This window comes from Ailuropoda melanoleuca, chromosome 6, assembly GCF_002007445.2.
Source record: "Ailuropoda melanoleuca isolate Jingjing chromosome 6, ASM200744v2, whole genome shotgun sequence".
Lineage (NCBI taxonomy): Eukaryota > Metazoa > Chordata > Mammalia > Carnivora > Ursidae > Ailuropoda > Ailuropoda melanoleuca.
This window is the reverse complement of record NC_048223.1, coordinates 24974194-25000264: the sequence shown is the minus strand read 5'-3', so window position 1 is coordinate 25000264 and position 26071 is coordinate 24974194. Positions and strand designations below refer to the sequence as shown.

General features: G+C 36.6%; 1 protein-coding gene across 2 annotated transcripts in view; it reads right to left on the bottom strand.

Moving 5' to 3' along the window:
• The window catches only part of UBE2E2 (ubiquitin conjugating enzyme E2 E2), a 377176-nt gene that overhangs the window by 29631 nt on the left and 321474 nt on the right, over positions 1–26071 (bottom strand). For both annotated transcript variants that reach the window (XM_034662067.1, XM_011229536.2), the window contains one exon: positions 16659–16806. In XM_034662067.1, the coding sequence (XP_034517958.1) occupies positions 16659–16806 (148 nt within the window). The remainder of the gene's footprint in view (positions 1–16658; positions 16807–26071) is intronic.

Sequence of the window (26071 nt, the reverse complement as noted above, 5' to 3'; positions counted from 1 at the left end):
CTTCCTGTATATCCAAATGGCCCATGAATTATGAATTTTTCTAGCCTGGCTTATGGGAAAAGGCACAATTTCCTTTAATCCTTTAGGATGGTTCTTATAGTATTTTAAATTAAGGTTCAGCTTAATGTGCTGCCTCAACATCTCAGGCAAACCAGGAAGGCTTCAAATGGCATAACCACACATTCTATTCCTGACTCTGCTTCTAGGATAAGGGCCCCTAGTTGAATAACCCTCTTTATCATGGACACCGGGAATAGTTCCTGCTTATCACTGAATTCACAGGAATTCAATTTCCTGCCAGCCTGTGGGATTATTCAAACAAACCAATCACATCCTTCTGCAGGAACCAGGGCGTGCCCTGCACTCCTGAGACTACAAAACCTGCCTCCCACAGCCCTTGGTTACTCCCTCTGTTTTGGAGTGCAATCCCCAGGTGGCCTTGCAAGATGTGTGATGTCCTGCCTCAAAGGCTAAGCATGTAAGTCACTAATAAACTGTTGTCAGTCTCATCTGTCCAGTGTTGGGTGTTGTGTGTTTGGCCAAGCCCCATAACCCTAGGGTGGGAATCCATCCCTCACCAAGGTAGCAAAGAGGGGAACAAATCAGTTCCCTGGAACCTGGGTGGTTTCCTTGTATGGATGTGATCCATACTTTCGACAATACTCGAGAGGTACGTTCTGCAGATATTTGGGGTTCCCTCTGTGCATCAGCTCTCTCCTCTCTGCACTCTGTCTTATGAACTCTCACTGCCTCAATTTTCTTGGACTCCGTTTTGTTTGCTCAACTTAGAGAGTCTGCTGGAGTCCACCCTGGTTCCCTTTCTAGCACTATGGACTCAAACTCACAGGGCAGTAGTTGAGGGCCCACTTTGTTTCCTACCATGTATCAGGGATCACTGACCTTTCCTGCCTGAGCCCCATGTCTTGCAAACCACTGTTTTATATATTTTGTCTCTTTTGGTTGTTTCAGGAGGGAAGGTAAATATGATTGTCCCTGTTACTGGAAGTTGTTTTAAAATATTTTATGTTTTAAAATATTTTTTCTTTCTTGGCTTCCTTTTCTGGGACTCCAATTACAAGTATGTTAAATAGCCTGATGTCATCTCACAGCTCACTAAGGCTATGTTCATTTTATTTTTTAGACTTTTATTTCTCTTGCTTCATTATTGATAGTTTCTATCACTATGTTCACCTTTCTTCTACTGTATGCAATCTGCTGTTAATCCTATCCAGTTTGTAATTTTAACATCAGATACTGTATTTTTTAATCTCTAGAAGTTTCATTGCCATCTTCTTCAAATTTTGTTTTTTTCACCATGTTTGTGTGTTCCCCTACCTTCTTAAGCATATGGAATTTATTTATAGTAACTGTTTTAGCATTCTTGTCTACTAATTCCATCATCTCTGTCATTTCTGGGTACTATGGATTAATTTTTCTCCTGGTATGGGTTCTATTTTCCTGCTTTCCAAATGCCCAGTAATATTTTATTGGATGTACAACACTGAATTTTACATTGTTGGGTGTTGGAATTTGTTGTGTTCCCTTAAAGAATGTTGTACTTTGATCTAGCATGTATTTATTTAGGCAAAGTTTGATCCTTTCAAGGTTGCTCTTAAATTTTGTTAGGGTAGATCCAGAGTAGCCTTTAGTGTAGAGATAATTTACCCCTACTATTAAGGCAATATTTCCTGAGGATTACATAAATTCCTGCTTATTGGGAGGTCTTTCCCCTCACAGACAGCCTTGTGTGAGCTCTAGGAATTATTCGGCCTACTGCTTTGTGCAGATTCTTTCCCTGGCCCCAAGTGGCTTTTCCTGACATATGCAGAGATCTAAACTTAGTCAAAGACTTGAGGGTCTGGCTCCCTTTTCAGTTTCTGGAGCATTCCCTCTGTGCAGTCCCTCTTCTCTGGGTCTCTGCCCCACAAACGCAAGCCACTTGGGTCTTCCCAAACCCCTATCTCTGTCTCCTCAACTCAGTGTGATGCTGGGTGCTCTCTTTGGTTTCTTCTTCCCTTACTGCAGCCTGGAAACTACCTCTAGGCAGTGAGCTGGGGCAAGTGTGGGGCTCACATTTGTTTCTCCTCTCTTAGGGATCTTGGTCTTGGGCTGAACAACAGTTCAGTGTCTGGTTTTCTAGTTGGTTAAGGTAAGGGTATACATCTAATTCCTGTTATTTCTTCACGGCCAGAAGTAGAAGTCCACTCTGCTGTATTTCAAAAACATTACAAACAATCCAGATAATAAAATATATCTAGTTCAGTAATTAAATTTACTTAAACCTGGCTAAAAATAGCTAGGTTTCACTTCTACCTGAGCTACACAGTCTCTGAACTTCAGGAGTCTGTCATCTGATATAATATCCTGACAAATTTTAAGCTGTCTTGGGGTCTGAGACGTATTTTTTACAGGGTAAAAACAAAGGAAGAATAGGAGTGGGAGTAAAGGTTTAAAAAGGCTTGGTTGACTTGAAATAAGGCAAAGTTTCTTGGGAAGTTCTTTGGCCAGATGGGGTTGCATACAGGCATACAGTTTGTGTATCATGTGAGCTGTGAATAAAGAAGCAGGCTTCATTTCATAGACGACAGAAGATAACATTACATATTTAAATTTTTTAGATTATAAAGATAGGAGGCTAAAGCAAATTGAAATCATTAACTCAAGTTTGAATTACAATTCATTTTTCCTATTAGTTTCCTTCTAGAAGGTAAATTCCATCACACATGAAACTCCAAACTCACAAAACTATGAATAAGCTGTTTAAAAGATTTTGTGCAAGAAACAAAATAGTTTTTTTTTTTTTTAAAAGACATCTCAGAGGCCAGGTTCATTGCAGCTTGCAGAGCTAATACAGACCTTCAGTTCAACACATCCATACAAGGACACTCATAGTCTTTAAAATGTTTACAGGTCTATACACACCACTTTATCTTTATAATAATGTTGCAAGATAGTCAGGGTCAGAGGTACTATCTTCAATTCACAAATGAGGGCACCAATTTATCTAGTGAATGAGAGAGCTGGGCAACACTCTAGTTTTCTTGACATCTTCAAAACTCAGTATAATTTAGCTCCTTTGACTTAATCTTTTTTAACATGGCAAGGTACAACCTTCATTGTGCTCATGATCTGACACTGGTCAACCTAGCAAGGGACATCATAAGGTTTGCTGAAAAGATGCATGCATACAAAGGTATGTCACTACGACTTAGGGAAGTCAGGCACAAGCGCAGTGACGGGCAACAGCTTAGAGTCATACAACATAAACCATCTTACACTATAGACTAACTCCAGTGTTTTATTTATTTATTAAAAAAAAAGATTTTATTTATTTATTTGACAGAGATAGAGACAGCCAACGAGAGAGGGAACACAAGCAGGGGGAGTGGGAGAGGAAGAAGCAGGCTTCCAGTGGAGGAGCCTGATGTGGGGCTCGGTCCCAGAAGGCCGGGATCACGTCCTGAGCCAAAGGCAGACGCTTAATGACTGAGCCACCCAGGCGCCCCTATTTATTTATTTTTTAAAAAATTATTTATTTATTTAAGAGAGAGAACAAGCACAGGGAACGGCAGAGGGAGAGGGAGAAACAGGCTTCCCGCCAAGGAAGGAACTCGGCGTGGGACTCGATCCTGGGACTCCAGGATCATGACCTGAGCCAAAGGCAGATGCTTAACCGACGGAGCCACCCAGATGCCCCTCGGTGTTTTCATTTAAAGCCTTGCCATCCATACACAGGACAAAGAAGTTCAGAACATCAAAATGAGATTACTGTCCTATGCACGGGATACTGCTTTGGCAATGCTACTTACAGAGCACAAGACTTTACTATAGTTTCCAAACTAGATTTAAAAAAGCAAATATTAAAAAAAAATAAATAGAAAAGCAACTGTTTAACTGGAGGAAGAGGCCATGGCATTAGGAAGGTGTGTACTGACTAAGAATGGCAACAACTCACAGGGTTCAGCCACATTTTCAGAGTTGACACCATACCCTTTTGAGAGTTGATGGGCCATTCCTGCCCTGGCACGCCAGATGGACAAAAGCCATTGCTGGGCACATGAAGTGAAATGGAATATTCCAAGGTTATACTAGGCCAACAGACACTACAAGCTAAGTCATACAGTTATAGAGATAATACTAAATAAAGCTCTTTTAAAATAAAAACAAATAAAAAATAGTTTGATATCCTTCTTTCTTTTTTTAAAAATATTTTTCTGGGTGAAAGGAAGGTTAAAAGAAGAGGACGAGCAGCAGGTGACCAATTAGGATAAAAAAAGAAAAGAGAAAGAGAAGCAGTAGCAGAAAAAGAAAGAGGCTGAAAATACAGAAAATGAGGAGACTGGCTAATAGGAAAAGGGAGAAAGGAGAAAGACTAACCAAGGATAGATACACCACAAAGCTCTGTCCTAAGGAAATAAATATGTGCTGGTCCATTTCACTTTGCCATTAGCTCCAGCTCAGTGATTCTTATGGAGGATAAGGATACACTTCAGGCTTGAGGGAGGAGTCAAATCAGAGCCTGGGGTGAAGCTGGAGTTTGTATGTGTGTACTCTGAAAACACACACAGTACATCAATTGTCTTTATATATTACAAACTACAGGAAGTAAGGCACAAAAGAGTCCCTGGGCTAATGTGGACAGGCCAAAGATGAGTAAGAATGCACTGCAGGGTCAAAAAAAGGCTGGGAAACAGCTATATATAAGAAGTTCTAGTCTCTATCTCTTTCAAAAAATGATGTGGGATTATATTACTTCTTAGATGACCTCTGATGTGGTTCATTCTTTTTCTCTTAATTGCTTCTTCTTTTGGAAATTGTGAGAGAGGCAGTCTGTAGACAGCAGTAATGAACAAGCTGATGTGAGAATGTAAGCAAAAGCCCAGTGGTTCACATTGCTTTGGCTATTTCTCTTTCCAGTCAGAAGGAAAAATTTAATGCTTCACCTTAAGAGTATCACTATTCCTTCCAGTCTCCACACCTGGTCCCTGAGGATATTAGACAACTACTAACAAAATACAGAATAGCTTCATTAACAATTCTTCTGTACATAAAGATTCTTTAAAAAAGTCAGTGTGATCACAGAGGGATCTCCTCAGTGCTACATGGGTGGTGTCCGTGGTCTCAAAAGGTGGTAGTCCCTGAAAGGTCACCTGAAGAGGGAATGTGACAGCCATATGGGCAACGGCACTAGGACAGAAAGGAGATCAGAGCACCACGGCCTCTGGGCTGAGGGATCCTTCTGAGTGCACAACGGGCAGGCGACATCCTGTACAATGTTTTATGCTGTTATCAATTTTTAAAAATGTATTCACTTTTAAATTTACATAAAGTAAAATCCATGCTATGTCATTTATAAACCAGGTACAGGTGTTACTGATAATAAATATTATTAGAATAGTTCAATTTATCAGTAACAAACCTATTGTATTAACAAACCACCACATTATAGATATGGACTAAATGAGGACAGAAGTCTAAATTGCAAAATAAATTAACCAACAAAGAAATAGCATTTAGAGTTTCAAAAGTGGAATACAGTGAGGATCTAAGAGAATTACATGAACCATACTCAGCTACTTAATAATCTCATCACTTCTACATATTTTAAGTGATAGAAAAGACACCGGTGGCAAATGCCTACCTAGGAATAACACCTGAAACCTTTTTGTTTGTGTGGAGAGCAAGAGACTATAGAGCAGTTGGACAACAGACACAGGAAAAATAAGTCTTCTTGTTGGAACTAAACTCTCAGTGAAGCCTGACAGTTATCTCTCCTGACAGAAGCTGTAAATAAGCCCAAATAGTGAGTGCTATGGTTAAAAAAAAAAAAAAAAAGTGACTATAGAAGGAAAGAGTAACAAACTTACTACTGATCCTCAGCTGTATAAAAATGAAAGGAAAAAAAAAAAAACCCACCAGGAGAGGTTTTTTAGGGGAATAGGAAAGACCTTCAACCTAAAATACACAATTTTTGCATAATTCTATCCCTATCATTAAAAAAAAAAACCCTCTTCTTATTCGAGAATGAGAAAAAGTAATCTTTTAGTCCTTTTTCAACTGTAATCTTTATCCTTTAATCATCTTCATTTAAGAAATAATAAAGAAAAAATTAATTAAAATCTAGACTAAATGTTTTTGACTCTTCAGAAATTCCACAAGTAAGGGAAAGAGAGTCTTTCAATCACTCCTTGGGAAAACAGTTCTATGTGAAATACACATTCTCATATGAGGAAAGAATGGTGCCTGTTTATATTGAGGGTCTGGTTCATTTTTCAATTTCTTATTTGTGCTTTCAGAGCCTGTCAGTGACAACAACAGAAGAAACACGTAGCTTCCTAACAGCTTTACCCAGTCCCCTCAATGGCATCAGATGCCAAAGACTTGAAGATACTTCACGGGAGAAAAAAAACCTCTAATATAATCTGCTATATTTTAAACTAAGAAAGACACTCATTAATTGATTTTAATGGATGAAGAGAGCAGTTTTGGGAGAATGTAGAAATTGATAAGCACTGATCTAGTCCATCCATTTCCTTATTAGTGTTTCTCAAAACAAAGAGTTCATTGGTGATTTCTAAAAAGGAAAACCCCAAAATGACATTTTCTAAAAAAGTAAATTGAAGAGAATTTTCATCAAAAAATAATATATACAGCAGCTTTATAATGAGATTGACTTCCAAACCAATAAATTAGAGGTTATTTTTGCAGGGACAGCAATAGACTTTTTAACAGAAAACTTGTAGCAACGGCTAATCCCCATATCTAGATTTATATTAATTAAGGGGCAATAAATATGCATAGGGAAATGCTAAGGAGAAGCAGGTCAAAGCCAGAGCTAAACACTGAGGTCAGTGTGTCTAAATTTACACCACGATTATAATGAGACAAACTTAACTGACAAATACACTCTGCTGAGTCCCATCACATTTGAGTTTGCAAAGAACCTCAAATGAAAATTAAATACTTAATCTTTAAAGATAGTTGACTTAAGAGAAATTTAATAAGCATGTGTTATTTTTATGAGGAAAAACTGAAGATATTTCCATTTTGAAAAAAAGAAAACCCAATACTGAGACATTATCAAGGAGTACATCTAGACCCTTTTTTCACTTTTAAGATATCCTTGCTCCACCATGAAAACGATGAATATGCAACATAGCCAGAGTTCCCCAAATGCAACTCCCATATATAAATCAATGGCTTGTCTAGTATGATAACTGCAACTTTAAATCACCTTTCCAGAGAATTAAACAAGCAAATGAAAACCTCCCCCAAACAGTAACCTGTCACTTATAAGCTTTCACCAAACTGGACACAGACTTTTTTGAACTCAGATGTGGTGAATCCCAACTTGAAGCTAACCACAATACTCTGAATATGAATCCACTGTAAGGATGCATTTTCTGCAGGAATGGAACCATTCTGAGTAAGGATAACTATAAAATACACCAGCACCATCAGACCCTTGCCTAGATAAAAATATATACATTCCTCAGGTAGATGAATCCTCCTAGAGAGGACCGGGGTGGGGCGGGCACTGTTATGTGCCTTTCCCCCCCAGCGTAGCAGGATTATTTATTATTCATGTACTGTAGCCAAGTGATCTTTTCTAGAGCTTTTCTTATAAAATTCTAACGCCGGTAACTCAAAGCTAGATAAATCATAAAGGCATCTCCTCTAGGTCTCCGTTTGTCCTAACTTCCCTTATGTATTTGAATTAGACTGTATATGAACATGTTTCCAACACGGGAGCTAGTCTAGACAGAAAGTCAGTGACTGGAGTCCACGTGTGGCCACGATGCTCTGAATAAAAGGTTGTGCACCTCACTGATGTGAGCAGTTGCCCCATAAGGTACTACCTATACCTGCCTACAGGCATTCAGTTATATAGGTTTTTGTAGACTGCTCTCGACACTTGAGTATCACAAGAAATATGACTTATTTGGGGGAAATGCTCTCAGAGGGAAGGCAGTGCTGAATTAGGGGGAAAATATCCTTATATTTTCAAGAAAAGATAAATTGGGGCATTCAATATTCGAGCTCATAAGTGCTTTATTTGGCAATAAATTTCTCCATAGAATACTTAAGTGGAAGTTCTTCAAATATATCTAAAACATTTTGACTTATGATTTTTTTTCCAGGAACACTATCTGTAGTGGAAAGAAATATGCCTGTCCTTTAAAGGAACTCCTATGCTGCTTAATATGCAAATTCCTCACCAATACAACATAGACCAAAAATTCAACACCTATAAGAAGCATCAAGCTCCAGGATCTCTTATAGGACAAATATAAGGACTAGGAAAAAAGAAATTGTTGTGTAGGAATAATTAGTCTGACATTTCAGAAGCATCTTCTTTTTAAAATAAGAATTATTGTGAGAGTTATTACTGGAAGCACGCTGCCAGGCCAGATATTGAATGGAAGGCATTTAGAAAGTAAGGAAAAATACAGATAACTGCTTAGTAATTAAGGGTCTCAGACTCAGACATTGGTAGGGTTACATTAATTCTTCATATTTCCATAACTATAATATTTCTCCCAAGACACAATATGATCTCAAATATCCAAATTAAAAAAGCAACATGTTATTCAATCATCCAGATGTTTTGTCCACACAAGTAAATCCCTGGACAATTAGAGGATTTTTATTATGTTGTTTCAGAACTCTCAAATTTCCATATTCAAACACTATAGTGCATTGTTATGATTTCAAATGTATATTATTTAAATAATTTATCTTCATTTCTCCTTAAAAAGAAGACTAGGACTACCAGTAGCCTACTTCCCACAGCAACACATTCTGCACACTTCAGTAACAAATAATAATATTAACAAAAAATAATTAATATTCTAATGCGGCGACCTATTCTGAAGTTTACTGTTATTATTTCTTTTAAAAAGGGTTGCCATGAAAGTTAATAGTATGAAGCAATATTATCTAAGAATATTTAGCCTGCCTGAAAAAAGTCCTTGATAACCTATAAAAATACCCAAACCTTAAATAAAGGTAAGTTTTGAAGCTGACTGAGGAATACATTAGGGTTCATTATAACCATTTTCTCTACTTTATGAATGTGAAAAGCCCACCTCCTCCCTGTCCTTGGTAAAGCAGAGTCTACAGCCATCTAGTGTAAACATTTTACTAGTATTTCCTACATGTGCTTAAACATATTAGGTCTTCACTTACTTAAAATTTCCTACAATTCATTAAAAAATTACTAATCTGGTTGACGTCCTAATTATACCAAATTGGTGAGATTTTAGTGCTGTTATAGGACACACCAGTTAGAATCCTACAAAGGATGAGAGGAAAACTCAACAGTGATAAAAAGCAAAACAAAACAAAACAAACCCAGAACAGATATTATAGATCGACACCCTAGGGATTCACTTTCCTGCTTTAAGAATGCTAGTAGCATAGCTATTACCTGGTTCAGAGCTGTTTTCTGGGTCAGAGGTAAGGAAACACGTGAGAAAAATAAACACAAGCGTGATAAATACAAGGTTGTATTTTCTTCTTTACCAAAAGGGAGCAATTTCTCCAATGCACTCCCCCTCCCTTTTAAGATTTTATTTATTTGAGAGAGAAAGCATGAGAGAGAGAGAGAGAGAAAGAGAGAGAGAGAGAGAGAGAGAGAGAGAGAGAGAACACACAAGCAGGGGGAGCAGCAGAAGCAGAGGGAGAAGCAGGCTCCTTGCTGGCAGGGAGCCCTATGTGGGGCTCGATCCCAGGACCCCAGGATCATGACCTGAGCCGAAGGCAGGTGCTTAAACGACTGAGCCACCCAGGTGCCCCTAACAGAAACATTTTGAATGCAACCCATATAATAGCCAATAAAGTATACTTTTTACCATCTTTAAAAGAAGCTACCAAGGAGATACATTTAACTAAGAAAGTAACAAAGTTTTTGTGGTCAGCATTTTTGGACAATGATATATCAAAAAAATAATTAACAGCTAAAATTCTTTTTAACCTAGACAACTTGGATGTTCAAGACAGATATCAAACTGATTGTTATGCTAAATAAAGACTTGCCTACACAAAGCAGAAATACCAAGGGTTGATTAGGACACCTGCTCTGTCATGGAGTCATCTCTCCCCTACACACTGAAGGTACCAATCCCTTCCTGGCAACTATGACTCAACTTCTTTTTACTTGTTTCACTACCTGGCAATCCAAAACCTAAACTCATGGTCAGATAATTTTAGCTTTCTTTTCTCATTCTGTGTTTTCTAGAATATCATGATACTTTGATAAAGTGCCATAAAATTGGATCTTCTAGTTTATATTATTATATACTAGTATCCCTTGTAAGACAACTAGAGTTCCTTTCTACAGAATGACAAGGTAGGGAAACACATTTATAAATATATAGGTAACCAGAATCATACTTTTTTTTTTTAAAGATTTTATTTATTTATTTATTTTAAATGGAGAGTGGGAGACCCATTAGCAAACAGGGAGAGGGGCAGAGAGGGAGGGAGAGGGACAAGCATACTCTGCACTGAGCATGAAGCCCAATGTGGGCTTGATCCCATGACCCTGAGGATCATGATCCCAGCTGAAATCAAGAGTCAGATGCTCAAAAACTGAGCCACCCACGTGCTCTGATACTTTGTTGTTGTTTTTTTTAAACCAAATGTATGATGGTACAGAACCACTTCTGTGAAACTTCTTTAATTCACAAAACAGAAATGTTCTTCTCTTTAATGGTGTGTATTCCCTGATTTTATTCATCCTTTCAATGAATCCTCTGTTCTTCTAGGGCCTCCACACCATGGATGGCATATTCCAAATAGATCTGAATGAGCCTATTGGAACCTGTGGTTCAGGAGCGGGCAGTGTGCCAGAATTCAGGATAATACTGAGTTAGAACCCAAAGTCTTTTACACATTTTTTTTTGGACTTTACTTACTCTCCTGTTTTTTAAAATACCAGGTAGATTGACTACCTTCATATAAATATAGCCTTCTTTTACATAAGGTGTCAGAGAAGTTAAAAGACTATGAATTATAGCCCATCAACATCCATATTTGGAAGTACTGATTAGAATGACTTCTGGAATTTATCAATGTGACATTTTACAGAAGAGAGCCAATTCTTCACAAAGAGAACAGCTTGAAGTTAGCTTTATGTTGTTCCAATATATTTCTATTTCATAATTTTCTCACTTTTAAAAAAAGTCATAGGCATTAGGAGAAACCTTATGTCTACGCACCCATATTTAATGTCTTTTTTGGAAAAAAAATTTTTTTGCATTCCCGTTAAGATAGCCAGCTTTGAAAACAGGTAGGCTTATTGTTTTTACAGCTTTATCTGAATTTCAGTTAAAGAAATTGTTCTTTGCCAGTTCTCAAGTGTAGTAGAGTGGGATGTGTAGAAGCAGGTTCACGTTCCTATAGTAGGCAGTAGAATCCTCTTAAAAGTCCATTTATGGGGCGCCTGGGTGGCACAGCGGTTAAGCGTCTGCTTTTGGCTCAGGGCGTGATCCCGGCGTTGTGGGATTGAGCCCCACGTCAGGCTCCTCCGCTATGAGCCTGCTTCTTCCTCTCCCACTCCCCCTGCTTGTGTTCCCTCTCTCGCTGGCTGTCTCTATCTCTGTTGAATAAATAAATAAAATCTTTAAAAAAAAAAAGTCCATTTATGTACCTTTCATCAGTCTAACAGCTCACAAGCTTAGGGTAAATAATCTACACAAATATGCCTGTGTTGAAATAATTCTACTTTATGGTCCCCATCCCCTAGCAGTAACTATCAATTATAAAATTTTCATGTTTAGTAACATAATTTATTATACAATCATAATCAGGTCAAAGACAAGCAATTAATAACAACCAAAGTTAGGTATCTGAGACAATTTATGGATAAGGATTGTATCAGTTGTTTAAAAAACAGGCCATAAGTGATCTGAAACAAAGGGCTGGGACGTTGGAGAATGAGGAAGAGGCCATTCTCCGACCTTTTCCAGAACACTATAAAAGAGCCATTGGGAACAAACTCCTCTTTCCATTTGCTCAGTCCACTTGAGAAGAATAAAGCTCTTACCAACGAAGCTGCAGCTGTGCTCACCCTCGGCTTAATCATTGTGTAAGGCTGAGGGTTCATTAGCTGCCATTCTTAGTCCTATTTGTTGTTCTAATAAAGATATGCATAAATCTATGACTGGGAGTAATCAATACTTGATTTTTATTTGGAAAGTGCTGGGGTAGGGGGAAGAGCTCATCCATCTTGAGTGTTGTTGTTTGTGGGTATGCTCAGAGCATTTTCGTTTGACCTGGTCTGTACAGTTCTGCCTGTTTGAAGAGTGCCAACAAAGACTCCATGGTTGCATGAATGCAGGACCCTGATGGCCCAGGTTGAACCACAAGGCAGCTTTTAGTTTGAAGGCAGATGACACGGGAATGAAATACACAGGGAGAGGGTCAGAGCCCAAATGATCCCCTCACAGAACAGAAGAGCCAAATCGCACACCTTTTAGATTATACTTCTGCTCATCTTTGGCAGTAAAAAGAAATCCTTATTATGGAAAATTTCAAACAAAATTCAAAGGTAGACTAGTATAATGAACCCCCCCCAATGTAGCCATCCCTCATCATTCAACACTTAAAATGGTCAATCTCATATCTTCCACATCCTTATCTACTTCTGATCCTTCTGGATTATTTTGAAGCGAACTCTAGATATCAAAGAACTCTATTTGCAAATAGTTCCATTTTTCTAAAAGGTAAGGGCATGTAAAAAATTCATAATCAAATTTCTGTTTTATTATGCCTAAAAATTTCTGGCAATAATTCCTTAGTATCAAATGCTCAGTTTTCAAATTTCTAATGATCTCATAAAAGCCATACATTTGGGGGATAATTTCTTAATGATACAGTATCAGAATTACATTCAGAATAAAGCAAGATTCTAACACTTTAGATAGCAACAGCAGCAGAGTAGAAAAGTAGAACTGAGATAAATAAAATAATGTCAGATGTCATCCAGATTTATAAACTTTTCAGAAAAAAGAAGAGAAAAAAAGATTAGAAGTATTTCTGAAAAAACTCTATAAATAAAGCATCTGATATAGGGAAACTGTTGACCTGGTTGTTTTATTTAATAACTGTCAGTGTTCTCAGGATAGTTCATTTTGTACGAGGCAAAATACCCATTATTTTTAGGTCTAAAGACCATAAGACAAACATATTTTAAATAATAAAGAGACTTCATATAAAGAATGTGATAAATATCTAAGAGTTTAAAAAAAACCACAAAAGAGCAAAAACAAACTTCAAAAGATAAAATCAAATAGAACAGGGCTTAAATTTTGAATAAGCTTGAGAAGAGAGTATTGACAAATAAGAATATTCCATGAAAAATGGAAATCTGATTAATACTTTAAACTTCAGCAGTTCATGGATTAAATCACATTCACCAAGGAGGCCTAAATTCTGAGAGCCTGGAAGGTTGGTCCTGGCCTTTTGAGCTTATCATCCTCTATTCCTTTCAGCTGCCACTCTGTTCCTCAGCAGTGTGACACAGCCAAACTCTGGCAGCCAGGTGATGTCTGACAAATAAGAGTGCTCTGGCAGACTCAATACACATCACTGGGAAGTGTGAACAGTCCTATAAAGGCCAGCAGCTAGACCTACCTAGACCGCTGCACTGGGAACAGAACGATTATCACTGGTACACCCGTCCACTGGCTGGTAACTGTTGGACATTTTGCCACCCGAGAATTAATCCTAGGAATTAATGCAATAGGGACTACTAATTCAAGGTTAGGTTTTCCAGAGTTTAAATCCAAGAGTGTCAGTGCTGAAGTGGTGGTGTTTAGATATTATTCAATACTCTCTTCTCTCAATTAAATTCAACTAAGTAGGGATTTAGCCATTGAATGTATGGCTATTTGGAGTCCTAAAAACTCTGGGAAATGACATCAACAACAGTCCACGACTGTTTATAAAGCACTTGCTCTTGTACCTCATAGGAATGCTGTGATTGAGGTAGGGCTGATGGTTACCTGTTTTGTATCAGAAACTGAGTCTGAGGAAAGTTAAGTCACCAGTACAAGTCACACAACTAATTAACAGTGGAGCTGGTATTAAAATCTGTAACTGCTGACTATAGGCACCATGCAGTAAGGATGTGCAGCCCCACCCTCAAACATTTAACATTTATGAATAGACCAAAAATGCTTAAAAGAGACAAATGTAAATTATGAGAAAAGTATGAAAATTGATTTAAAAAATCAGTTTATGTAGGGAGAAGAGTGAGAAAACACTTTTAAAATTGGTTAAATTTATAACCTTATGCAAAGCCTACCTTGGAACTGATAGCGTTCTGGTGTTAAAATAGCTCTACAGATTCAGTACAGGAAAATTTTACTTATTTGTATTCTATCCAACTTATATGTGTGATAATTTGAAGAGAGGTTAGATTGAAGTTTAACTTAAATCTAGGGGGAAAAATCTGCAGATCAGAAGTGACCCAGAAAAGAGAGTGAAGTAAATCCATTAAACAAAAGAACAGATATTTTGATTTAAGATAAACAACTCTTTTCAAGACTCTGAATGTGTGAACACACATAGAGACGATGTGCCAATTAGGAAAGGTTTTTATACGTGTTAAAGAATAAACATTTAGTCTGTTGGCATGTATTGTACAAACAACATTGTATTCTTTTATCAGATGGGCTATAACTAATTGGTAAAACTTAAGGTTTTATCTTTAGGCTTATTCTTTACTTTTTCTTTATCCTTTAGGCTTATTCTTACTATCAATAACATTATTTTCAAAATCTATTTAAATTATGCAATTTTGCTTTAGTCATGGGTGATTTTATTTTTATTGTTTTGCAGAACGTATTTGTAATTTTCTGAGACACAGCAAAAGAAAAAAACTCTAATTTACTGAATAGAAATCTTTTTGATTGCTGAGAGAAGGCTTTGTTGGGATGCAGGTAGTAAGCGGGGATTGTACAGAAAACAGTTTCCCCTATATGAACTGATTCAGAAAGACAGGCCCATTTCGGCTGACTGGGAGACCAGCAGGCCTGGCTACCACTGGGATAAGGAATGCCTCTCAGCATGGAGCTTTTTCTCTAAGTGTGAAGTTACACCTTATTCCATGTGTAAGAAGTGAGGAAATTCATCTAGTGCTCAGAAGTGCCTCATAAATAGTACGGTCTCGAAAGTCTTTTTCTTTTCTCCCCCTAGTTTTATTGAGATATATTTGACATAAAACACTGCTAAGTTTAAGGTGTACAGCATGATGACCTCATGTCAAAAGTTTCTTGAATAAGTGACTTACTTCTCAAAATAAATTTTTCTCTTAAAATACCACTCCCCTCTAAATTTCAGCAAACCCTAGAAGTATTCTTTTGGGAGCGGGGAGGCAGATGCAGTTCCATGCTCTACCATTTCCAGGAAGACCACGTGGTTTAGGCCTCATATCACACAAAAAATGTCTTTTGATGACATTACCTCTAAATGAAGTTATGCACAGTCATACAGACAAATGGGACTGAAATAGGAATAAGGAGATAGAACACAGTATTTGTCATTCAGTTTTAAATTAGTGCAGCATTACTGAACTTCACTATCTGGGGCAAAAGTATGAAATAATTTAAAAACCATTTTATAATCTTGCACAATTACATTTTATTTTCCTTTTGGTTGAAGTATTTTTATATATATCCTTATTTTAAAAAGTTTCTACTATTGAAAAATAACAAACATACAAAATTCGAACAGATAATTTATAATTATAATTCATGTTTTATAAACCAACCAGGAGCCTGAGACCCTGATTCCCCTTTGTCATTTCTCTCTTGTCTAAAACTTCACTCATCTAGTGAATAGAGTTTATTCCAGAACGTGGAAGATAGAACCACAGGAAATATTAATACTACTAATTAAATACTCAAAGAAGAATTTCTCATTGGAAACACCAATGAAAACTCTGTAGCTACCTCTGGACTTTTGTAGTTTCCAAAATAAACCCATATATGTAAGAAACTGGCAGCTGGTTTGTCTTCTGGTTAAAAGAAGCTGGTCAAAGACACATAATCACACATCTAGGACAACACAGAAAGTAAGAACTTTTACCATTAAGCACACCAGCAAGCCACAAAGGCTTGGCCATAAACCCTCTTTAGTTTTCCTGGGAAGTTGTATTTCCTAGTTGAGGACCATTCAGCTTTTTTGTTCTATTAGCTTGAAAGGACGCATGGTTATTAAAATGCCAACAAGGTCACGTCTGCATGGTGCTGCTTGGTTGTTATCAGATTTTAATAGCCCACATTTCTCAAATTAACATCTTCTGGTAGGCATCTAATTAAAGATTAAGCCATTCAATTTGAATTTTTATTATTATTTGGCAGCAGAATGTAATGCATTCTTTAAATGCACTTCCCAATCCAAAATGATTTTTCATTAATTTTTATCACACTATGCCTTTTCCTTCGTGGCAAATAATAGGTCTTAAAAAGACTAATGAGAGGACCCAATTTAAAAAGAAAGCAGTTACATACTATGGAAATTTAAAATCAATAATAATAATAGTAGTTACAGTAGCAGTAGTAGTGGTGGTGGTAGTAAACAATTCACTAAGGTCTGACATTTAAGCCTTGAATAGACTTGAATTCAGTATTGGACTTAAAGTCTCTTACCAGGATTGCAATCTGTAAGAAGTGAGCAGATGGAGAGTAGAACTTTAGAAATGGTTAGGGCTGGACTCCAGTTGTCCTTTAGGATGTCCAGACAGATGACGCCCTGGCTGTTAATATTACAGTGATAGATTCTTGTTCGGAAGGTAACCTAGGAGAAAATGTAAAGTTGTTATAAACGGACATACCTTTTATTAGACAAAATAATCCAAGGGTCGCTGGTTGAACCACATACTTAAATTTTCCTTAGGCACATAGAAGAATCAATAAACAAAATCATTATTTTAGAATTTGTTATCCTGGACACAGAGAACTAAACCCCAATAGTAAGATCAAGTCCTTTTGCTTTTGATGAAGAGTCCTATCACTTAACTAATGTTCTGGGGACTGAACATGCCCTTAGTGCAATCGTAGAAATGTTTGTAAGAGAAAAGTTAACTGTGACTTCTAAAAACATTTCAAAGAAAAAATTTCAAAAATGAAAATTTCAAAGGAAACTTGTTGGAGTCCAGTTGTTTTAAGGATTTTGTATATTTTAAAGTTCAAAACAGCATGGGAATACTCTAAAAAGAACAAAAATATCATTCATCATGGTTTAAAAACATGAATTAGGCATGTATGTAAATAATACAGTTTATTAAAAAACTATATTAGTTGCAATTTATGAACCTTTTCCTCCTTAAATTGTGTATCTTGAATATAATATTAGCATAGCCTACCTCTGCCCTGTGATAGCTAGATCACCAGCACTTTGTTTAGGTATACTTTTGAAACATGCTTATGAAAGTTTTAAAGAACTTCAATTCGTGGGGCCCCTGGTTGGCTCAGTCATTAAGCGTCTGCTTTGGCTCAGGGCGTGATCCCAGCATTCTGGGATCGAGCCCCACATCAGGCTCCTCCACTGGGAGCCTGCTTCTTCCTCTCCCACTCGCCCTGCTTGTGTTCCCTCTCTCGCTGGCTGTCTCTACCTCTGTTAAATAAATAAATAAAATCTTAAAAAAAAAAAAAAAAGAACTTCAATTCAAAAGTTAAGTCTAAGTCAGTTTATAACTCTGGTAAAACTGTTTTATAAAAGTCTTATGTAAACAATAATAAGATCTTAATTCTATTTATTAATATGTTTATAAGTGTTCTCAAAATTTAAGTTGAAATATAAAAAAATCTTGGTGTTTTAAAGACCAGTCTTCTGGAGCCCTAAGTTCAAAATGGCTATGAACCAAAAAATAACATGGCAGATCTTTGTTGCCACCTCACCAGGGCATCCAGCATCCACTCAAACATCAGATTTACTTAACATGTAAAATCAAGACTCAGAAAGGACAGATAGATCTTGTCTTCTACAATTACTGAACAATACAGTACCATTTTCAGGGTAGATTAATACTCCTAATAAGAACTGCCCTTCAGGGGTGCCTGGGTGGCTCAGTCTGTTAAGTGTCTGTCTTCAAATCAGGTCATGATCTCAGGGTCCTGGGATCGAACCCCACATCTGGCTCCCTGCTCAGCAAGGAATTTGCTTCTCCCTCTGCTCATTCTGTGTCTCTCTCTCTCTCTCAAATAAAGTCTTAAAAAAAAAAAAAAAAGAACTGCCCTTTCAGCAACATGCCAGACCTTATAGATAAAATTTAACATTCCTTCTACACAAACACATTCCGAACACCTAGCAATGTTGAAGAAAATATAACTAACATTTAAAAAAAATGCATAGCTGAATTTGCACAGAGAATCCCCAGAGGCCAGAATTGAAAAGCAAAAATTACAGTAAGCACATGAGCTGACAGTGCAGCTGCCAAGGGTGGGACCTGGGAAGAGGAAGGGGGTGAGGGAGAGTAGCCAGTCTTGATAAAATGGAGGCTTGGGTTTTGATGACCTCATGGAGAAAGGTGAAACCTTGGGTCTACATGGGGCAAGAGGTTGGAATTGAGAGCCCATACATAGATTAGGACACTTGAGGAGCTAGTCTTTTAGTAAATGGATGGACTTGAAAAGATAATGCCTTCTAGGAGAGATAGCACAGACACTTGCTAGAGAAAGCCAAAAATGTTTCCCCTGAATTCTAAATCTTGGGCATATATACTATGCAAACACCAACTGAAAAAGAGCTTAAATGGCTATGTTACTATCAGAGCAAATATATGTTTAAGGCAAAATGAATAAAGACGATCGCTGCATTATATAAAATGAACAATTCATCAGAAAAATATAACAATTCTGAATCTGTGGTACCTAACTAGATAGCCAAAAATATAAGAAGTGAAACTTAGCAGAATTATAAGGAGAAAATGACACATCTACAATCAGAGGGACATTTTGCTGCAGTAACTGAAGTCATGCAGACCAAAATGTAGTAAGGATACTGAAAATAGGAACAACCAAATTAACAAAATCAAGGGACTGAATGAAGATGAAATTCCGCACCCACAAGGAATATATATTCTTTTCCAAGCACATAAGAAAAGTTAAGAAAAAAATGATCATATGTTATGTCACAGAAGAAGCTTAACATATTTCAAAGAATTATTAAGACCACAAAGATTCTCAATCAAATGTTTGGGAAACTGAAAAACACATTTTTCAAATAATTCTTGAATCAAAGGAAAAAATCAGCTACATTTATAACTGAATGACAATGAAATGTTGGATTGCCAATACCAAACTTTGCAACTTGGCTAAAACAGTTGTCAAAAAGAAGTCTATAGGGGCGCCTGGGTGGCTCAGTCATTAAGCGTCTGCCTTCCGCTCAGGGCGTGATCCTGGTGTTCTGGGATCGAGCCCCACATCAGGCTCCTCTGCTGGGAGCCTGCTTCTTCCTCTCCCTCCCCCTGCTTGTGTTTCCTCTCTTCGCTGGCTGTCTCTCTCTGTCAAATAAATAAATAAAATCTTAAAAAAAAAAAAAGAAATCTACAGTTTCAAATACATAAATTAGGAGGAAAGACATTGAAAGGGTGTTTAAGGAAGGAAAAAGAATAACAAGAGTTAATCCCATTAAAGTAGAAAAAAATACATGAGCAGAATTTAATGAAATAAAGAATACCTAGTAATAGAGTATTTTAATATTACTCTTCTGCAGAGAAGTCAGAGTGTCTATTCCTTTAAGTGCTAGATGAAAAGACAAAATATTTTTATGATCCAATGTAAATGATGAGTGGCTTTTATATACAATGTTTTAAAAATCTATCAGATACTGACTGGGTACTTGGAGCCAGTTAATCCTCAAAATAACTCAAAGAGGTAAGTAGTATTATTGTACCTGCTTTTAAAATAAAGAAACTGTAACTCTGTGAGGTGATGGATGTTAACTAAATTTATTGTGGTAATCATTTTGCAATACATACATATGTGAAATCATTTTGTTGTGCACCTAAAATAAATACAATGTTCTATGCCAATTATATCTCAATAAAATGGCAGGAAAAAAATAAATGAAGGCACAGAGGGGCTAAAGAACTGGCATGTGGTTGCACAGTTGGTAAGTTGGAGGAGCCAGAATTTGAATACAGTGTTGCTGACCCAAAACCTCATGTTCCCTTACTTAGCCTCAATGCCTCTGTGTTTTTTTTTTTTTAACTGTAATTTGGAGATGATTATAGGTAGATTCATACTATGTTGTAAGAATAATACCGATGAATCATATATGTTCCTCATTCACTTCCCCCCAATGGTAACATCCTGCAGAACTGTAATATAACAGGAAACTCACACTGATACAGTCTGCTGACCTTTTCCACTTATCACCAGTTTTATATGCACTCATGTACTCGTGTTTCTGTGCAATTTTATCAGATGTAGAGCTGTGTGACCACAATCACAGCCAAGATACAGAACAGTTCCTTCACAAACATCCTTTGTGTTACCATTTAACTGGTGCAGTCACCTTCCCACTTTCCTTCCTTGATTCTTGACAACCACTACTACTGTGCACCTCATCTCTATGATTTTGTCATTTCAAGTATGTTATATAAATGGAATCATATAGAATGTAATTTTTGAAATTGGCTCTTTTTATTTGCACATTTCCCTTGAGATCCATCTAAGTTGTTGCATTATCAAAAGTCTGTTCCTTCTTATTGCTGAGTAGTATTCTGTGGTACGGATGTACCAGTTTGTTGAACCATTTACTAACTTGAAGGACAAATGGATTGTTTCTAGTTTTTAGCTATCACAAATAAAGCTGCCATGAACATGTGTGTGTGTTTGTGAGAACATAAGTTTTCATTTCTCTGAGATAAATACCCAAAAATGCAATTGTTGGTTGTATGATAAGCTCATATTTAGTTTTATAAGAAACTGCCATAATTTCTTCTAGAGCACTTGAAGTATTTTACATTCCCACCAGCAGAGTGATCCAATTTCTCTGCATCCTTGCCAGCATTTAGTGTACTGTGCTTTATTTTAGCCATTCTGGTTGGGTGTAGCGGTTGGCAACACATTGTGGTTTTAATTTGTATTTTCCTAATTGCTAATGATGTTGAACGCTTTTTCATGTGCTCATTTGCTATCTGGATACCCTCTTTCTTAAGAGAGGATGTTCATGTCTTTTGCCCATTTTCTAATTAGATTGTTTTTTACTGTTGACTCTCTATTTTAAGTGGAGATATTTCATTAAAAGTAAAATATAGATGGATGAAAAACAAAGCATGAGTTTGCAAAGAATCATGTGGATTTTCTGGTCAGAGAATGTTTTACTCTTTAATGTTTTACAATGCTGATTAAAGGATCTACTTTGGTGATGTTTGTTAACTTTTGTCCCAACGGGTGTTCATAAATAAAACACATTGAATCAAACAGGGAGCTCGATTGTTCCTATATTTTAATGCTGTAGGCTCCCAAAAATAGTACTTTAAAATATATTTTTTTAATTTGTGTATGGTTGACACACAATGTTACATTTCTTTCAGGTGTACAACACAGTCATTCAACATCTCTATATGTTATGCTCTGCTCACCACAAGTGTAGCTACCATACAATGCTATTACAACTGTCACCACACAACACTATTACAATATCACTGACTATATTCCCTATGCTGTACCTTTTATTCCTGTGACTTATTCATTCTGTAAGTGGAAGTCTGTATCTCCCCCTCCTCCCCACCCATTTTGCCTATTCCCCAACCTCTTTCCCTCTGTTAACCATCAGTTTGTTCTCTGTATATATAGGTCTGATTCTGCTTTTTGTTTATTCATTTGTATTGTTTTAGATTCTACACAAAAGTGAAATCATATGGTATTTGTCTTTCTCTGTCTGATTTATTTCACTAAACATAATACCCTCTAGGTCCATCCACATTGTGGCAAATGGCAAGATCTCATCCTTTTTTAAGGATGTGTGTGTATATATATATACATATATATATTGTATATATATATACATATATATATACTATATATATTGTGTATATATATGTATATTCTTTCAATTACACAATAGAATATCAATTCTATATATAGATATATATTCATATATTAATATGTATATTCTTTCAATTACACAATAGAATATCAATTGAAAGAATATATATATATACACACACACACACACACACACACACACACACACGCACCACATCTTCTTTATTCATTCATCTATTGTTGGGCTTTTGGGGTGCATATGTTTTTTCGAATTAGTGTTTTCATTTTCTTTGGGTAAATACCCAGTAGTGGTTATTAAATCATATGGTATTTCTAATTTTAATTTTTTGAGGAACCTCCATACAGTTTTCCACATTAGCCTAATTGAACATCTTTCCATGTGTCTGTTGGCCATCTGTAGGTCTTTTTTGGGAAAACTGTTTATTCAGGTCCTCTGCCCATATTTTAATCAGATAGTCTGATTTTTTTGGTGTTGAATTGTATAAGTGGTTGATATATTTTGGATATTAACCCTTTAAGGGATATATCTTAGCAAATATCTTCTTCCATTCAGTGGGCTGCCTTTTTGTTCTGCTGATGGTTTCCTTTGCCGTGCAAAAGCTTTTTATTTTGGTGTAGTCCCAACAGTTTGTTTTTGGTTTTGTTTCCCTTGCCTTAGGAGACATATCTAGAAAAATGTTGCTAAGGCCAATATCAGTGAAATTACTGCTTGTGTTCTCTTCTAGGAGTTTTATGGTTTCAGGTCTCATATTTGGGTCTTTACTCCAGGTCTCATATTTGGGTCTTTACTCCATTCTGAGTTTATTTTCCACAAATACAACCATTTTAACAGGAAAAAAACCTGATGATCAGAGTTTTAAGAAGTGTCACACATTTACCTATTGTAATGTAAGCTATGATTTTCTTCAGGGTTCCCTTATCACACTCCTCTATTTCTACTATCACACTTGCCACAGGACCTCCTCATCAAACCGTGAATTACCCATGAAAGTATTTTCCTTCAACTGATGTCTAATACAGTGCTTGGCACACAGAAAGAGCCCATTGTTTGCTGAACAACTGCTAATAAATCACAGGCTAGTGCTCAAACAGACAAGTATCTTTCTGAGGGGTTGTAACATCTTATTGTTCTTTAGGTAAAAGAACATTTTAAAACCACAACTTATAGTAGACTGAAAACTGGAAAACTGGGGAGAATAACCTGAGAAAGCAAGACATATTTGTTAGTACTGCCTATTTAAATAATAAAGAAAATTAAAAAAAAACATGTGGCCTGGTCAGATCAGCAACGGTGTTCCACAATGAAGGTAAAAACTTGCTAATAACAGCTCTTGAAACAGCCAGCACTCTCTTCCAGACCCTATCAGCAAAACCAGGGGAAACGAAAGAGAAGAATATATGCAAACTGATAAGGAATTGTCTGTAGTCCTTTTAGACATTAGTGATACAGAAACAGAAAATGTTTTGAATATTGACAAATATCAAGGGATTTGTACATGTTAGAAGGAAATTTTTAGAGGCTGAAAAATCACCTTCCTCCCACCCTCATTCTACAGAAGACTGCTCACATCTGACTCAATTTTATAGAAAGACCATTATGTTATCTTGTTCAGGGGGCTGGATGGCAGTACACCCTTCATTTCACCCTTCTGACAAAAAAACAAATGATAAAAAATGACCGTAAATAAAATTCCAGTTCCATGCAGGGCTTAATACTCACTGAGTTCTGTGTATCACACAACCTACACCTGCATTTGCATTTATTGCTGTATTTGAAGCACTGCTCAATATTGATGTTTATAATGATAGCTATCATTCCTCAAGGAGAGGTAAAATTATATTGAGAATACTGTTTTCAAAGGCAGGGAAGACAGAACATTTTTGAACATTTTCCATATATTAAGGAAATTTAAAAAACAGTTTGGATATAGTGATATAGAAAACTTGTTTATCCAGAACATCTAATTCCTAGATGACTCTGGATGAGAAGCGTTTTCATTGATGTGTGATACATAAACACACAACAGAGGCATGTGAGTGTGTATGAGTGTGGTAGACAAGATAATGCCCTACTACCCCAAAAATGTCCACATCCTAATCCCCGGAACCTGTGAATAATGTTACCCTTACATGGTAAAAGGGACTTTGCAGGTGTGATTAAGTTAAGTTCTTGAGATGGGGTGATTACTCTGGGATTATGTGTGTGGGCTAGATATAATCACAAGAGCTTGGTAAGAGGGAAGCAGGAAGATAGGAAGGGGATGCCAAGGAGTAAGAGTGAGGTGTGGAAGCAAGAAGCCAGAGTGATGGGGCCATGATCCAAGCAACGCAGTTGGCCTCAAGAAGCTGGAAAAGGTAAGGAAATGAATTTCCCCTTAAAACCTCAAATAGGAATGCAGCCCTGCCAACACCTTGATTTTAGTTTGCTGACATCCAGAACTGTAAGACAAGAAACTCATATTGTTTTAAGACTCCAAGTTTGTGTTGTTATAGCAGTACTAGGAAACAATACATGTATGTATGTTTCCCAGCTGCATTATTACTTTATCTTAAAAGGCAACTTAAAATGTAGCTGTGCTATTTCTATATTTCACAGAATCACCTCGCCTTAAAAATAATTTTAGAAAGAGTTAACAGAATTCTTTACGTTGACTATAGCCTAAAACAATGCTACTAAGTAGTAAAAGTCACTTTGCTACTCTGAGCCCCTATTTCCTGACAAAATGAGATTTAAATTAGATTACTCTCAGGCCCTTTCTAGTTCCAAGATCCAAGAATTATATTACAAAAAGAATATGTGGTTTTGGGAGCTCAATGGACTTGAGCTGGAATTCTGACTTTGGATGAATCAACTTAGCCTGTTTGAGATTTAGTTTCCTCATCTTAAAATGGGGAAAAATACTAGCTATTCCCACAGTGGCTGTGAAGACTGAAGTACACAAGAAGTTCTAATACACGCCTGGCACTCAGCAGAAATTCAAGCAGTGCTAGTGTCTCTTCCCCTCTTCACGTCTCCTAGTTTTACAAGGCTATTTCAAAACGCATGTGTTCACGTAATAATTCCCCTATCACCTGAGTTTTAAATGTATTTTCTTTGTACCACTCCTTTGCTCTAGGATAAGGACAACATTCCACATACAGACAAAAAGTGGTTTTGTAAAGGGAGAGAAATCATGTAGGGCATGAGTGCAGATAGAGAAGGGAATATTTTAATATTTTTGCCAAACTGATTCTAGACAATTTAGGAAAGTATTTTAAAGTAAAGAAACACCTTCAAGCTGAAAAGCTGATAATGACATTAAAAATGATCATTTAAAATAATATTTCAAAAATAATCTCTATTTTGCACATAGATTCCATTTTTTAAAAACCTTTTCATCAGGAGATAAATGACATGGTGATTTTACTGAGGAAGTATGAGATCAGTGAGAAATACATTCCTCTTAAAAATACTTTTCCATGGAGACCCAGAGAGGAAATATTTGGAGCTCCTGTGCCATAAATCAGTGAATCACGTAACAAAGGTCCCAAAATAGCAGGGTTAACATCATTCAAATGGATCTTGGCTGAAGGTTCACTATGAAACTAGTTTATTTGAACAATTTATTAGTACACATTTAAAAAATGTCAGTATGGCTACCCTTCTTGAGATTTCAAGTGCTCTTTTCTTAAAGTGGACATAAGAGCACTGCACCAACAACGACCACATCCTAAGGCAAAATAAAAACTGGAATAACCCATCTAGGTGAGGAGAACCACAAATCTTAAAGAAACTCTAAGAAATACGCAGTAGCAAAACAAAACCAAACCTGAAAATTAAATAAAAAAAATTGAAAAAAAAACAAACCTGGAAATATATTTCTTCTCTCATAACTGACAGTAAAGGAATTAAAATTAAACATTACTTAGAAATTATCATGTGTAAAGATGATACCCACCCTGCTGTGACTAAGACTGTGCAGCATGCTACGTTTAACTACAGGATAGAGCCACGTTTAAAAAAAGATTTCAAATACTATTTATTTATTTATTTATTTATTTAT